Genomic DNA, 15,734 nt, shown 5'->3' on the forward strand with positions numbered 1-15,734 from the left:
CCTGGTCACTGACGTCAGCCCGTAGTTGTGAGAAGCCCAGAAAGGTGCTCAGCAGGAGGCATCTTACTGTACAACAATGACTCCAAATGTCTACCACAAATGCAACACACCATCAAAGTAACCCCAGTTACAGAGTTGTTCTAACAGTTCAACACACTACTCTACTCCTCTCACAGGTGAGTGACGACCACAGAACAGAGTCTAACAGAATAAACTTGAATCACATTACACAGTATAATACATTCTTGTTTTTATTGTACACAATAAGAGAATTTCACACAAGAAAAACTGGCATAAAAAGTCCAACAAAACAGAAAAAACAGCCACCGAAAACTGAGAAAACCCTGACATGTCCTATGGAGTACAACACTGAGTTTAAGTCAAAGACAACCTCTGCAGCTCTCTCATCTCGCTGACATGTCATACATGTTCATCGGTCTTTGTCAGTGGCAGAGTCAAAGGATGCTGAGGGAAACGGATGGCTTCGCTGTTGCGCCGCATGTATGCGTGGCCGCTGATGGGGTACCACATCTCTGTGAAGGTCAGGTTGGCCACGGTGATGGCGCAGCGCCCCAGAACCTTGAAGCCTGACTTGCGGTAGAAAGGAACAAGGAAGTCTTCGCACATCAGCATCGCTCGGCGCACGTTGGGCAGGCAGCGGAGATATTGCAGGTAACGCCACATCAGAATGGGACCTTTGCCCTGCTGCCTGAAGGTGCGATGGACAGCGAGGACGTGGATGTGGACGGTGGAGCCGCAGGGCTTGTGGAGAGTCAGTGCGTCCTGGAGCAAAGACATCGTAATTACTGATATGTACAAATTTACTTTGAAGAAATACGTGATGAACTGTAAAAGGTGCAGGATGTCTTACTGTAGTGAGTCTCTCCTGGTCCCAGAGGGAGCCGATAATAAAAGCCACCAGCCGGCCCTCCTCAAACCAGCCCATGGACAGCTCTGGACACAGGGTGAGGAAATGACGCACCTCATCCAGGTGGAGTGGACACTCACCTGACACTGAGATAAAAGCTGAGAGAGAGAGAGAGAGAGAGAGAGAGAATTGGAGTGCGCAAAAATGGTTTGGCACTACTTTTACGCACACTAAAGGCAGCGCAAACTTTCAAGTTAAGTGTTGAATGTAGACTTAACACGGCCTCTTTCAAATGAGAGTAAAAAACAATATCTGAGCAGTGATTGCATTGGATGCAAAAAGGGAAACTGATCTGTCGATGCCACAAATGGTTTTACGCAAAGCCCTCTATCGGCGTAATGCTACTTCTCACTCAACAGAACTTCAGAGAGGATTTGTCCTTCACCAGAGTGAATTTCTGCCTCAAACACTAAATGGTAAGGCGGGTCACTCACCTTCTCGCTCGATTTCGAAGACGCTTATGGCATCTTGCGTGTTGAGCGGCCGCACTTCGCTCGCGGGGAGCGTGTGTCTCCTCTGGATGCCGGGCGAGACGGAAGGTGTTGGCTGCATTGGTTTGATGAATAACTGCGCGCCAACAACAGACATCCTACGATTTTATACTCTCCCCCCAAAACCGTATTTCTTCTTCTTCTCCTCTCCCGCTCCGCAGGATCACCTCTGTCAGGCCCTGCGAGGACAACAGGCTGGTTTGTGTCCGTATTTATAGGACAGCTTTGCCGGCTGTGATTCACCAGCTGATTTGCATTTGAATATTTGATGTCAGTGAATGAATGAAGGTCACATCTCTGTAGGGCCATTAAAATGAACCCTGCAATTAACTGTGTGGATTTTCTACCGTTTGGTTTTTGTCTTTAAAACAAATTGACAGATAATGACAAACGATTCGCTGTCAGTTACTACCTCCGGTCTATTTATAGCAGGTTTGCGTCAGCGGCAGTTTTTACAAGTTTGATTTGGTAAAGTGCCACTAAAATGTTCAGAGTAACTTCGTTTCAAGACATCTCAAGCAATTGGTCAGTAAGTGAAATGTGCATCTGCGCAGTTACGCGACACAGCTTTTAATATTCTGATCACTGTTTTCCAACATAAATAAATCAATTAAGGAAAAACAATGAAACCAAGCGTCCCCCCTGCCACCTTTCCAACACAGAGCCACCTTTCCAGCACAGTGGCAGGCCGCAGTGACACTTACCGGAGGATGCTGACGCGTGTGTGAGTGAGGTTCCGCGCACTGAGCAGCTCTCCGTCTCGGTCTCACCGCGACACACGTCTGTCTCCATTATGAAGTGATTATTACTATGAGTCACATGATGAAGGATTACAGAAGTTGTTTCCACAACTCGGCGCATTACCGGCCCTTTATCTCCTCCTCTCTGACAGAGTCAAAGCGTCCACTTCGCCCTGTGTTTTGGAGAAGTGACCAACAAAAAGCCACACGGCTTGGATTGAAGCATTTAAGATTACAGTGATTTAAGTGCATCAGTTTTCAAAGAAGATCCTTTAAATAAGAGCAGCAAAACAAAACTGCAAGTGAAAGTCCTGCATTTTAAATCCTAATTGAGTATATTATCAGCAAAAAATAAAAGTCCTTGTTTTGCAGACAAACGGCAGCAGTGACTGATATATAATGATGTTACATATTTAGACTGGTAATACTGTTGCATCAGTGCATAAGCAGCATCTTACCGTTGTAATTTACTGTAGTAACTACTTGAGTAACTACTGTTTGTTTAGTCCAGTGTTTCCAAACCAAAGGGTCTCAAGTTAAATCAGAGGGGTTGTGAGATGATTAATGAGACATGAAAGAAGAAAAATTGTTAAAATTGCTACTTTGGCTTCTTGCCTTGCTTTTTTCCCCTCATGTTTGCTATATTCTTGGTGAAATTTTGCATAAGTTTACCCCATCAAATGAAACTGTCTGTGAAGTCTGTGGATAATATGTCTCTATGTGGAACAACTCCCATGTGAAATGTGACTAAAAGCCTCATTTGGACACTGATTTTTATAAGGTGTCACCGGCCAAAAAGGTTGAGTTAATCTTGAACAACTGTGTTCTTGAAGTTTCTTTATCATAAACTCTTAATCTTAAATAAATGTAGCTGAGGAAAAACTACAACACTGCATCTGAAATTAATTGCCAGGTAATGGATATGAATATTTGACCAAATTATCTTCTGATGGATCAGCTTCTAAAGAGGGCGACAACAGGAGAGTAACAGAGGCGTGGTACAGGCAACCTGAAAATGAAGAAGTGTTTCTTGAGAGACTGGGGGGTCCTGATGGCTTGGAGGTTCATCTAAAAATCACACCACGAAGCAGCAGCCTCCCCAGGTTGATTCTTCAGTCCCCATTCTTTGGCAAAATGACCAAAGTCATGACTGAAAGTAAAATGTGTGTGATTGCTGTTATGCTGATTGCCATCATTTTTCTCCCAAAGTTTGAAAATACATGGCATCACAGACGTGATGACTGTAAAATCATAAAATGTACATGGCATCATCATGAACTCATGCACAGTTGATCAATGTGCAATTCATTTTGTGCATTTTGAATGGAGTTTCTACTGCTAACAGGTGACTTACAGTATGAATACAGTGTGAGTGGACTGGGCTCCATAGACTTTAATGCATTATATAGCTCCTAATAACTCACAAACTGTACATGTCGTGATAATGAGCATTGGTACAGTTGATCGATGTGCAATATTGAGCATTTTGGAACTTGAATGGAGTTTGTATTGTGCACAATAGCAGAGATATAAATACAGTTGATGTCTACTGGACTGTTTTTCAATCTTAATAACTCAAAAAGTATAAAAGTTATCAATAAGAAAAGTCATAGCACCCATCTACAAAGGATCCCGCATGGTTTCAACACATCAATCATTGTGGTAACACAAAAGCTGGAGCTGGACAAAAAAAATCCGCACCAATATCTTATTACATATGCAAATTTATGAATACTTTATGAAAATACCTTCATGAAATTAGCCATGGTTCAATATATGAACAGTATATGGAGCATGATATATGGGTTTGGAGTTTTGAGAGTGAACGAAGGCACAGAAGAAGAAGAGGAAGAAGAAGAGGAAGAAGTAAAAGAACATGCATGTGGTTGCTGCTTTCAGCACTCACATCAAATAATTACAAGTCAACACTGACCTACTGTCAAACATCTGAGAAACCAATACTGTCAAAAGAGCAACGTTTTGTAGCACTGAGGCAACAAGGCAGCTTACAGTCACATTTCTAGATTCATATGCAAGCAAACAATCCTAGCATAGGATTGGAAAAATACTATTTAGTTACAGTTCAACTAATATAACTAAACTGATTCAAATGACGGACAAACTGTCGATTGATGAAAAAGTCAAGAGGGCTGTGTCTCTCATCACGATCTGTTCCTTTCAAATATTGCAATGCTATTACTGTAGCATTTGGAAGCATTTTAAACAGCTAAATACTGGTCCAGCGGAGGATAACGATCATCCAGACAGGTGAGCACTGAGAGGGTTTACATGTTTCTAATGTGTGCACGAATGGATTAGGAATTTCTGTGCATTTGTGAAGAAAAGCACTTCTATCAGTGATGCAGCTTATCTCCCATTCAGCTTAGTGAAGTCGTCTATGCGGGAATTTGTAATTAAACAGCCCTGCAGCTCGACAAGGAGAGGTAAGGCAGAGTAGTGCTTCTTACAACCTTAAGTAGGGTGATAAAGAGCGCGTTGGGGGTCCAACTGCTGGTGTCTGCTAGGGTTTAGGGTTCAGAAGTAAGGTCAGGAATATACTGGGCTTTCTTGCTTAGGTCATGCTGTGTGTGTATTTGGAGAGAATGATCTATCCAGAGATGGGCTAAAAGGGGCAAGAAGAGGGTCCCTATTGAAGCTGGGAGGGTCTAAGTATTTCTTGTTGTGGCTGAGAGGTGATACGTAGATGGGAGAGCAAAAGTTAAGGCTTTTTCTCTTCTACTCCGGCTGAGGCGCTGGTGTCTCATTGGCATTGTTGTCAGTGATCTTGTTTTCCAGCTCATCGTCTGACAGTAGGTCCAAGGAAGTTCCCTCCACCTGAAGCGGACGTCTGCCTGAGCGACTGGACGAGAAGCTGATGGGGCCGCCACGCCTGCAGGAGGAAGAGGAGCAGAGGTATTTGATCAGACGCGCAATTGCCTGGAAAGATTACACTGTAGCCTGTTTCATGGCTGCTGGCTGAAGCGCTCTCGCTCACTACTGGACCAATATCGAAACCGTTATCCCCATTAGTCACTTAAGCAACAAAATTAACAAGGAAAATAGGGTCCAGGTTGAATAATACCAAAGTTTTCCGCAGTGACACTTGTAGTTATAAGTGACAGACTGTAGAAAATCATCAATAGACGTGCTGATTCAGTGGTCTTGCCGACGTCAGCCTTTAGGACCTACATTGTTTTTAGTCCAACTTTGATCTATATGACAAACATGGACACTTGGATGAAATACTGACAGCACCAAGTTGTCACAAAAATAGACATACATGATTATAGCTTTCTTAAAACATCAGACAGTGGTCTACCACACCGTACCTGAGGCGGTTCTTGAGCGTGTGAACCTCACGGCTCAGACCCTCGCTGGCCTCAGTGGCGTCGTCCAGCTCCCTCTGAAGTTTCCTGCGTGAGGCGTTGGCCCTCGTGGCCTCCTCCTCGGCCTCTTCCAGCTGACGCTTCAGCTGCTTCATACGAGAGTTGGCCTTTTCCACCTGCGCACGCACACACACAAAGAGAAAAGATACATCACAAAGTAATACTAATACAGATTTCTGGATTGTAGAAAGACAGATGGTTGTCCTGTGGGGCTAAACAGCTGGTGGGTGACGGCAGGAAAAAAAAAACAGCTCGTCACAGCAGTGTTCATGTCAACAGTGTCAGACATACTTGTTCTTTAAACTGGTCGGCATGGCGACGCTCATCCTCCACTTGCATACAGATTTCTTTCAGCTTCTTCTCGGTCCTTCTCACCATCTTGTTGGCTGCTGCTCGCTCCCTTCAACAGAGAACAAGAGAGGTTTAGAGAAACAAAGCAAGATTTAGCATTTTGATCTCATATATTAGTCTAGTTTGCAGTTTTTTGAACAGTCTGACACAAATAATATAGATTAATTTAATCAAGGCGATCAGTGTTGAATTCTCACTTGGCCTCCTGCTCCAGCTGTTCCTCCAGCTGTGCTATCTTGGCCTCCAGGGCAGTGATGGAGGCCTTGAACCTGCTCTTCACAGAACCCTCCAGCTCCCCCAGCTTGGCCCGCAGCTCCTTGTTTTGACGCTCCAATTGCTGGCGGGCGTTTTCGCTCTTCTGGGCTGTGCTGCGCTCCGAACTCAACTCTGTGGTGAGAGTGTCCACCTGAGGGACAGAGAGGAAAGAGGAAAGTGGGAGACGTGATGAGATTCTGAAGATCCTATGTAATATGTGGGAATTTCATGTGATGTATTTTGCACATGTGAATTCATCCATCCATTTTCTATGCCGCTTATCCCTTTCGGGGTTGCGGGGGGGCCGGAGCCTATCTCGGCTGTCAACGGGCGGGAGGCGGGGTACACCCTGGACCGGTCACCTAGGGGCAATTTAGAGTCACCGATCAGCCTAATGAGCATGTTTTTGGTCTGTGGGAGGAAGCCGGAGTGCCCGGAGAGAACCCACGCATGCACAGGGGAATGCGACCCGGGAATCGAACCTACGACCTTCTTGCTGTGAGGCACACGCACTACCTGCTGCGCCACCGTGCAGCCCCCACATGTGAATCAAGATTTGTTAGTCCAATGAAACCAGGGACGAACAGAGCTGCTCATTAAAGATGTCTGGGAGTTGTGCCCCCTCTCAGCACTTCTCCAAACCACACCACACCTGCATAGTCGTCTTCCTGAAGCGGTCGTTGAGCAGCTCCATGTTACCCTGCTCCTCTTCCAGCTCCTCCTCCAGTTGAGCAATGCGAGCCTCCAGCCTCCTTTTCTCATCCATCAGAGCAGACCTGACGCAGGAACAGATGAAAAATGTGTCTACATTCATCATCTTTGTGTGTTGACTAAGATGACCCTGCAAATACTTTAGGTAAAACCCAGATTCCCCCAAAAGGAGATGCATCTGTCGACAGGTGTGTGGTCATGCGCGTGAGGGCAACGTACTTTCCAGAGGTGCTGTTTGAGATTTCGTCTTGCAGCTCATCCCGTTCCTGCTCTGCGTGGCGCCGGCCTCTTTCAGATGCTGCCAGGTCCTGCAGAGAAAGGTCAAAAGTGAAATGCAGGTTATAGCACTTCTAATGTTGAGAGGAAGAGGAAGCGCACCAGTGAACAGCAGCACCATCCCACTGTCCTGTACCTCATGCAGCTGTACAATCTCAGCCTCCAGACTCTTGAGCTTCTTCTCATTTTCCTTGGATATGGCAAAAATATCATCTCTAGAAGCTCTGGCATCTTCCAGCTCCCGCTGGTAGTCCTTCATTTGAGCCTGCAGGAGAGAACATATTGCTGAGAATGGCTGCTTACTGTAGTTAAGCGTATCTGATTCAAGCATAAGTATTAGATCCGTACCTGTAACTTGCGCAGCTGTTTGATGGCTTCGTCTCGAGCCTTGTTGGCTCCCTCTATGTGACTTTCTATATCCTTCAGATCCATCTCCAGCTTCTTTTTAGCAGCTACAGCCAAACCTCTCTGCTTCCTCTCATCCTCCAGCTCCGCCTCCATCTCTCGCACCTGATCGGGAAGAAGTACAAAGTGTTAGTACGGTGGGATTAAACTGCTGATTAACTGCTTTTGTGTAACAGTATCTGTTGTTCTGTACCTGTTTGACCAGGGCTCTCTTCTTCTCATCGTTCTGGTCGTCCCGGCCCTGAAGGTCTCTCTCATACTGGGCCTTCATGGCCTGCATGTTGACCTCCAGACGCAGCTTGGCGTCCTCTGTGGCCTGCAGCTCATCCTCCAGCTCCTCCAGCTGAGTCTTCATCTCCTCCAGCTGCTGCTCCAGAGTACGCTTGGACTTCTCCAGCTCATGGACCTGCAGGAAGGAGACAAATAAAGGATGATTGGTGAATCTACTGCTCAACTCTAATGGAAAATCGTAGGAGTGTTTGGGCACTCACATTCTTGCCCACGTCATCCTTAGAGCTCATCAGATCTTCCATTTCAGCACGAAGCTGCTTGTTGATCCTCTCCAGCTCCTCTTTGGCCTCCAGCGCCTCGTCCAGAGCTCTGGTCATGGACAGAGCTTTGGTCTCCTTCTCCCTGGCCTCAGCTTCGGCACGGTCACGCTCTTCAGCGTAACGAGCCGAGATGCTCTTCTCCTCAGCTAGCAACTACAGAGGAGGATGATTCAACATTTTGGAATTTTAGAATTGTATTTGTAATTTGTAAGAATGGTATCTGAAATCTATCTAAACTGTAAAGCTTGTAGATTAAAGTGCATTCTCACCTGGTCAAACTTCTTCTGCTTCTTCTCCAGGTTGGAGACGATCTGCCTCTGGTGATCCAAGTCTACAGTTAGATCATCCAGCTCCTGCTGCAGACGAGTCTTTGTCTTCTCCATCTTCTCAAAGCCGATGGTCTTCTCCTCCAGGCGCTGGCTGGTCAGCTCCAGGTCCTTCTGCAGCTTCTTCTTCGTCTCCTCCAGGGCGTCTATTGTTCCAACATCATCCTCCAGCTTTTTCTTGCTGTCTGACAGCTATGAACAAAAAAAACAAAATTCAGAACACAAATGAACTAAAATATTATCTGAACATTGTTTCTCGTGCCAGAGACCACATGTCCTACCTGAGCCTGCAGGGTCAAAATCTGTTTCTCCAGATTCTTGCGCGCCTCCTCCTCCTCCTCCTGCTGCTCCTGCAGAGTGTTCTTCTCCTCCTCCAGCTGGCGGATACGACTGCTGAGGTTTAGCTTCTGACGAGTCTCCTCCTGGAGCAACTCCTACGATGACAATTAACATTTGTCCAGTTAGTTTAATAGAAAGGTTGCGTTGAGTGTGGATTGATGCTTAATGCTCAGACGTCACCTGTGTGTCTTGTAGCTGACTCTCCAGTCCAGTGACATCTTTGGCTGTCTTGATAACCTTCCTCTCTGCGTCTTCCAGCATGGCAGACACGTTATCCAACTCAGTCTGTATGGAGAGGTACCACAGTAGGTTATCAATGAATATACAAAATGTCTATGTAAAACGCTAAGAAAATATTCCACAAAGACTCCACATCAAATCAAAGGTGTTTGAACCTCTGGCCCTCACCTGCAGTTTGTGAGTGCGGTCGGACAGTTCTCCTTTGGACCTCTCTCCCTCAGTGACCCTGGCCATCAGCTCCTGCAGCTGAGCCTCCAGTTTCTTCCTCTTGTGTTCAGACTCCGTCTTTGCCTGTTGCAGGCACTTGACCTCATTGGCCAGCTCCTTGTTGGCACTCTCCTGGCTCTGCTTGGTCTTCTCCAGGTTGGCCTTGAACTTCACATAATCAACAGCGAACATTAGTGTGGTCTGATAATGAGGTGACGCCTCTTTCTCTTTGATAATCTCGAGATATTAGATTGTAGACTGTAGCGAGAGGTGCGTTACCCTCTTGGCTTGTTCCAGCTGTTCAGACAGCTCTTCCAAGACTGTGGCATGCCTCTGCCTCATCTCCTGGATCTGAGATTCATGATTTTTAGTCTCATCATCAATGGCCTTCTTTAGCTCTGCAACCTCCTGCTCACGCTTGGTCCTACAAAGAACAGGGTCACAGAAAAGTTGAAACTTCCCTGTTGACGTAATAATAATATCATTGGCTAAATGCCCCTCTGTCTATGATATAAATGTAAAACGCAGAGTACAGTACCTAAGCTCCTGCTGGGCAGCGGTTGTGTCTAGGGTGTCCTCCAGTTCAGTCTTAAGGGCCTCAAGCTCTTCACTTAAGTCCCTCTTGAGTTTCTCAGCCTTGTTTCTGGCCAGTTTCTCTGAATCAAGGTCCTCCTGCAGCTCAGACAGCTGGGCCTGCAGCTCCCTCACCTGTTTCAGAGCATTGTTCTTCTGGCTAACCTCGTCTTCACCCCTGTGAACCAGCACAGTGAAGAACTTGCCTTAGAATCTCAGGTGGAAAGTAGGTACAATATTGTGACTGTGATGGAGTGATACTGGAAAAGTATAAAATAATTTGTCCCATCACTGCACTCCTCTGAGTGAAGAGTCCACTGGGTGGCAGCAACTGTAACAATTAATCCCTTGACTGCGCACACACACATGCACAGAAATGGCAGCAAATCTTACAACTAAGACAAAGTGTTTCATAAGGTATTTCGAGACAATGCCTACAGTTTCCCTTTGAAAGACACTCATAAATGAGCTGCATGTTGTTAAGGCCAATGAATACCTCACAAATTACATGCACACCAAAGATACAGTCACACATCACCAACACATTCCATTGCAGTGAGAAACAGTGAATAAATACAGGCAGCATGTCAGAGGAAAGCACAACAATAAGTAAGAGCTCAGGGGCTTTTTTTACGAGATGATAAGATCACGGCTGTACACTTGTCTGTGTAATCAGTCCAGTAAAATGCAGCATATAAAATGACAGGTGTGAATCTATCTTGAAAATGTGTTTAGTACAATGACTGTTCTGTATAGCTATGTAGCACTTATCTAAGACTGCCTCACATCATGAAGCAGAATCTGAATGGCTCAATATGTCAGGCTCTAAAAGCCAGCTTTAGCTCACATAAAGTTATGCAATACTTTGTTGGTGAACTGATTTCACATTACTGAGCTGTGGTGTTTCCACTCTTCTATGGTGGTCTCGGTTTCTCCTACCTAGCCTGCATCATCTGCTGCTCGTCTTCCTTCTTGGCCAGCTGACCCTTCATCTCCTCTATCTGGACCTGGAGCTCGGCTATCTGGTCCTGGAAGTCTGACATCTCCCCGTCCAGCTTCCTCTTAGACTTCTCCAGCTCCTGACGGGTCTTCTCCTCCTTCTTCAGTCTCTCTAAATTAGAACAGAAGGGGAAACAATGGTTTAACAAAACTAAGAGATGTCTTTTGGTCGTAGATTAATCCCAAGAGGTTAATTGTTGAACTTTATTAGTCTGTACATGCTGTGTTTGACTTTATTCCTTTACCCTCCAGGTCGACCATCATCATCTCCTGCTTGTTCTTGACCTTGCCCAGGTTCTTGGCTTTTTCTTCCTCCTCAGCTAGCACTGAGGTCATCTCATTGATTCGGTCCTCCATCAGCTTCTTTTCCTAAAGGAAAGACATACAGACAGGTTGGCACACAGCTAAGCACTCACATATTTCAATGATCTGAAACTTCTGGATGTATATTATCACACCATGCAGGAAAAGACAAAAGCTTGTTAGAGGCTGGAAAATCAACATTCATATTTCAATTCCTCTGTCCATCCAAAACCCTTAGCTTGAATGCAGACATCCGAGCTTTCTGTCTCACCTTGAGCAACTTGGAGTTCTGGTCTTCTAGTAGCAAAACGTCCTCTTCAAATTTCTTAATTTTGGCCTCAGCTGTCACTTTCTCAAGCTGTAGCTTCTGCCTGCCAGCCTCCTCCTCATCCAACTGTTCTTCGAGGTCCTACACACACAAGTATTTAATTATAGCAGCGAAGATAATTAACATATTTTTGCTATTTGCATATTTGAAAATAGTAATATTTTGGAGCGCAGGAACAGTTTTTCAGTGACCAGTACTTCAAATGTTGCATGAGTGATTCCCCTAGGACACACCTGGATATGGGACTGCATTTTCTTCTTGTCGTTCTGCATGCTCTGGGTCCTCTCTTCTTCTTCCTCCAGCCTGGACTCCAGGTCATGAAGGATCTCCTCCAGCTCTTGCTTTTTGGAAGCCAGACGGGCTCTCATCTCCTCAGCCTCTGCAAACAGCTCTGTCTCTGCCTGCAGCTGCTCCGCTAGGATGTTCTTCTCCTCCATTAACTACACATACACAACGTTAAATCCTTCAATTACGCTGATGTCCTCAAAAAAATGACATAACTTGGTACAACACTGCAGTGCATTGCTGACCTGTTGGTGTTTCCTCTCCATCTCCACCAGCTCTCCCTCCACCTTGGTCTGCTTCTCTTTCACCTTGACCAGCTCCTCATCTTTAGCCTGCATCTCCTCCTCCTGCCTGGTCACCTGCAGCAGAGGCTTCACCTGCAGATACAGATGAAGTTTCAGAGAATAATCTCCTCTGGTAAATCTGACCTGTCACTAGTTGATTCGTCAGCTCTGAAGGCAAACACACAGGGTCTGTTGCACAGACACCCTTGACAACATAGAGGCTAACAATTACACACGCCTATACACACAAGCGCATACCTTAGTGAAGAGTCTCCACCACTGCCAGTGACGCAGCTTCAAGTATGCAGCACAGTTCCTCTGGAGAACCTTCAGAGCACTGAGCTGCTGCTGCTTCTTAGCAAAGGCCCTGAAGCACGGCAGAAAGCAAAGACCGAATGAGACAGTAGCAAAATCTTTCTGTGATCAAATATGTAGAAATGACATTTCAGTTGAGACTGGGGATCTAAAATACACACAGCAGCGATAGAGCAGCCCTTACTTGCGAGCCAGATATCCTCGACAGACGGCCTGGAAGTAAATGATGATGTCAGTGATCTTCAGGTCTCTCTCTTCCTCCAAGTGGGCCAGGACTCCAGCCCTGAAGAAGATCTTACTCTGGCCGATACGGAACAGGTTGCCGTCCAGCTCCAGGGCTTGAATCTAACAAAGACAGGGAGAGACACTGAGGGAGCAAAGGGAGGTACTGAAGGAGTCCTTATTTTTGACATTCATTATGTCATGCCATTGTCACATCATGAGGATGAAAACACAAATGTGACTCTCTGAGACAGCAGTCGAGATGATTTCATTTGGCCTATGGCCTCACCATTCTCTCGCAGGCCTGCTTGCCATCCATGAAGCCCTTTGGGATGGCGTTTGGAGTGAGGATCTCATACCTGGACGCAGAGCAGAGGCAGAAAGAGTGCATTATGAGGACAGAGACTCACCAGGACAGTGTTAAATCGCAGTTCCATACTGCGAGAGGAGGCAGACAGGAGACACCAAACGTTCACTGAGTCTACCTCTGTCTGAACTCCTGGAAGACGATGCGGTTGGGGAAGCCCTGTCTGCAGATACGGATCCCCTCCAGCACACCATTACACCTCAGCTGGTCCAGAACCAGGTGGGGGTCCAGTTTACCAGCCTGCCAGAGGAGGGAGATGAAAAATAGATGGAGAGGAACTTTGAATCATGTATGGGTAAAAGTTTTTGTATAAATACATCGAATTTGAGAATTTTAATGTGGATTTACGTAACATCTATGACCAACACTGTGTCTCTCGTCCTTTGTAGCAAATCAGTAATTCTTGCCATCATGAATGGTCACTTCATCCACCTTGTTAGGTCAACTCACTCTCTTCTCGTGGTTGGGGATGATGCAGCGGACAAAGTTAGGGTTGGTGTTCCTCAGTGTGGCCATCAGCTTGGATAACTGCTCCTTGTACAGCTGGCCCACAGTGCGGAACATGCCCTTCTTGGTCTTGTAAGCGGCACCAAACGCTGTCTCATTCATGCCCGCAACCTGGTCCAGACCCACAATTCGGTCGACTGGGGATGAAGAATGAGATGAAGATGAGAGAGAGAGATAAATGTAGAGTACACCAAAGTCAAGTGCTGTGCTATTTAAATGAATGTGGAAAAGAGAGAAGCCAACAAAATGACTTTGAAGTCTTTTATTTGGGTTTGAATCCAATAATATTCGGATATTCTCCAGGAAGTGGTACCAATAAAGGTTGAAGTGTTAAACTGAGCAGGATTCGGTCTTTTCTAATTTTGTGATAAAGCTTGAAGGCAGGTGGTGCCACATCAGCTAAGACCAGAGACCATCAGGGGGTCTGAAATCATAGGTAACATAACATACAGCGCTGGTTTCCCTCAGTCAACCTACTGCTGAACAATCCTTCATTAAATGTGATTTTAAAGCAGATTATATCTGAGAATATTGCTAAAATATGGAATTCATCAGGTTGTTTTATATCAACCGCTGAATTCAATCTAAAAGAATCTCAACAAAAAGCAAACCTATCAAATAACAGCAATTAGCAACTTTATTCCACTCATTTATCTTCTTCTTGTTGGGTACAAATATGCACATTATTTTAAACTTCTGCTTTAGGGGCAGGAAGTCAGTAGATATTTGTCACATATCATGTCCTGCCACTCTACTGCCAACTCTGCAACAACACAAAGACAAATAACCTATTACATTTAGCACTGAGCACCAAAAATGTGTTTTATCCATTTCTTTTCTCATAAAACACTTTCTATGCACTTGCGTCACCCCTGCGTGCAAGCTATAAACACAATGAGACAGCGCCATCGGACTACTAGAGGTCAAAAACACTAAAAGGAATATTCACTGATGTTATAAAATCACATCTAATCCCTTTCTCATAATATCACTAATAAATTAAAGCTTATAAATCACAGGGAATTTTAAAGCTGTGTACTTTTGATGTCCTGGAACAAGCAACAAATTCATTTTGATTAAATTTTTCATGAAGTCGGTGGCCTGTGCTCAACTCAAGAAGGCAACCTCAGTAAGATTTTCTCTGTTTAAGCTCGGATCCTCAGATATTCGATTCTTTCAGAGCGTATGAATACCAGCACGAAGTAATCTGACACACAACTCTGAATCCAGTTCTTCTTCCTCAAAATGAATTTGGACAGTGTTACTTCATTCCATCTGCTGTTAGCTCTGACTCACACACTCTGGGTTAAGCCTGCTGACTGCAAAAAAAAAAACCTGTAAAGTGACTGGGATATTTTTTAATACAACTGGATCAGTGGTCTGCCAACCACTGCAGCTTTGCATCACAAGTAAATATCTAGTGGATAGAGGATATTTGCCCTTTTTGGTGTTAAGCACACAGATCCAGTTTCCTTATTGTACCACTTTTAGTAAAAAAATATGTACCTAAAGGCACTTTCAAAAGTCATCCATCTGACCAGGCAAAAGTTCAATTACAATATTTCCTGTCTCAGATTTTCAGCCTTTCGACAATAACTGTTTTCTGTTCACTTTGTACGAGAGAACAACATTCAAGCAATAGTTGTTGTAATAATCATAGTGGCAGTGAGCCACCAGCAGTCATGGGAGAATGACATGTTTTCTCATCAGAGGTTTTAATTAGAAAGGAGCACAGCCATGCAAAGCCAAAGGGGAGTTCTTAGAGGGGCGCACATAGCAGCCAGGACAGGACGGGGAACCAATGATCCTTTCACTGTGGAGGATGAGGAGAAGCCAGTGGTGCACGAAGGTTAAGTGTTACTACCATTCACCTGGAGCTTCATGGAGCCCAGACACATTGTCATAGAAAGAGGCTCTCTGAAACGTCTGTATGTCTACAGCAACAGAGACATGGACAGAGAAAGAAGACAGAGGAGTGAGAGAGAAAAAAGCAGGCATGCAAACAAATACACATCATTCATACACCCAGAAAAATACAAACTTTCATGAGCATTGATCAGCTGTTAAAAAAGGACCTAAGAGTGGATGCACTGCAACAGTGTTCAAAACTAATGTAGCTTATCAAAGCTGGACTGTAAGTGCTGTTACATAAATGTGTGTTCATGATACACTGATAAATAATTCAGAAAAGTGAGGAATTTTCATGCAATAAATAAGTTCATAAATAAATAAATAATTTGATGTAAGGTTAAAATTGAGGTGTTAAAATCTGTTGTGTAAGAGGTAAAATAATGAAATTTACTAAAAATGTTGTAAGCACAAATGCTTTAGTTCATTGTTTAAAT

At 44.8% G+C, this 15,734-nt stretch overlaps 2 protein-coding genes across 6 annotated transcripts in view; both read right to left on the reverse strand.

Moving 5' to 3' along the window:
* Positions 1-225: 225 nt before the first annotated feature.
* On the reverse strand, positions 226-1,998 carry LOC139343405 (serotonin N-acetyltransferase-like). Its single transcript, XM_070981052.1, has 3 exons — positions 1,363-1,998; positions 872-1,026; positions 226-783 (listed from the first exon to the last, which is right to left on the reverse strand). Exons 1-3 carry the CDS (start codon positions 1,514-1,516, stop codon positions 421-423), a joined length of 672 nt encoding a protein of 223 aa, XP_070837153.1. The 5' UTR covers positions 1,517-1,998; the 3' UTR covers positions 226-420.
* A 1,865-nt stretch (positions 1,999-3,863) lies between these two features.
* LOC139343851 (myosin-10-like) overlaps positions 3,864-15,734 on the reverse strand; it is a 50,877-nt gene continuing 39,006 nt past the window's right edge. For 3 of the 5 annotated variants that reach the window (XM_070981680.1, XM_070981682.1, XM_070981681.1), the window contains 27 exons: positions 15,261-15,323; positions 13,333-13,526; positions 13,001-13,122; positions 12,805-12,874; positions 12,478-12,638; positions 12,237-12,345; positions 11,940-12,071; positions 11,643-11,849; positions 11,353-11,490; positions 11,024-11,147; positions 10,719-10,890; positions 9,745-9,957; positions 9,486-9,630; positions 9,168-9,374; positions 8,940-9,044; positions 8,702-8,854; positions 8,364-8,612; positions 8,035-8,247; positions 7,737-7,949; positions 7,487-7,648; positions 7,275-7,403; positions 7,082-7,170; positions 6,804-6,927; positions 6,094-6,302; positions 5,837-5,945; positions 5,489-5,661; positions 3,864-5,049 (listed from right to left, as the gene is read on the reverse strand). In XM_070981680.1, the coding sequence (XP_070837781.1) occupies positions 4,896-5,049; positions 5,489-5,661; positions 5,837-5,945; positions 6,094-6,302; positions 6,804-6,927; positions 7,082-7,170; positions 7,275-7,403; positions 7,487-7,648; positions 7,737-7,949; positions 8,035-8,247; positions 8,364-8,612; positions 8,702-8,854; positions 8,940-9,044; positions 9,168-9,374; positions 9,486-9,630; positions 9,745-9,957; positions 10,719-10,890; positions 11,024-11,147; positions 11,353-11,490; positions 11,643-11,849; positions 11,940-12,071; positions 12,237-12,345; positions 12,478-12,638; positions 12,805-12,874; positions 13,001-13,122; positions 13,333-13,526; positions 15,261-15,323 (4,139 nt within the window). In that variant the 3' untranslated portion in view covers positions 3,864-4,895. The remainder of the gene's footprint in view (positions 5,050-5,488; positions 5,662-5,836; positions 5,946-6,093; positions 6,303-6,803; positions 6,928-7,081; positions 7,171-7,274; positions 7,404-7,486; positions 7,649-7,736; positions 7,950-8,034; positions 8,248-8,363; positions 8,613-8,701; positions 8,855-8,939; positions 9,045-9,167; positions 9,375-9,485; positions 9,631-9,744; positions 9,958-10,718; positions 10,891-11,023; positions 11,148-11,352; positions 11,491-11,642; positions 11,850-11,939; positions 12,072-12,236; positions 12,346-12,477; positions 12,639-12,804; positions 12,875-13,000; positions 13,123-13,332; positions 13,527-15,260; positions 15,324-15,734) is intronic. The other 2 variants (XM_070981683.1, XM_070981684.1) reach the window with 1 other exon arrangement.

This window comes from Chaetodon trifascialis, chromosome 15, assembly GCF_039877785.1.
Source record: "Chaetodon trifascialis isolate fChaTrf1 chromosome 15, fChaTrf1.hap1, whole genome shotgun sequence".
NCBI lineage: Eukaryota > Metazoa > Chordata > Actinopteri > Chaetodontiformes > Chaetodontidae > Chaetodon > Chaetodon trifascialis.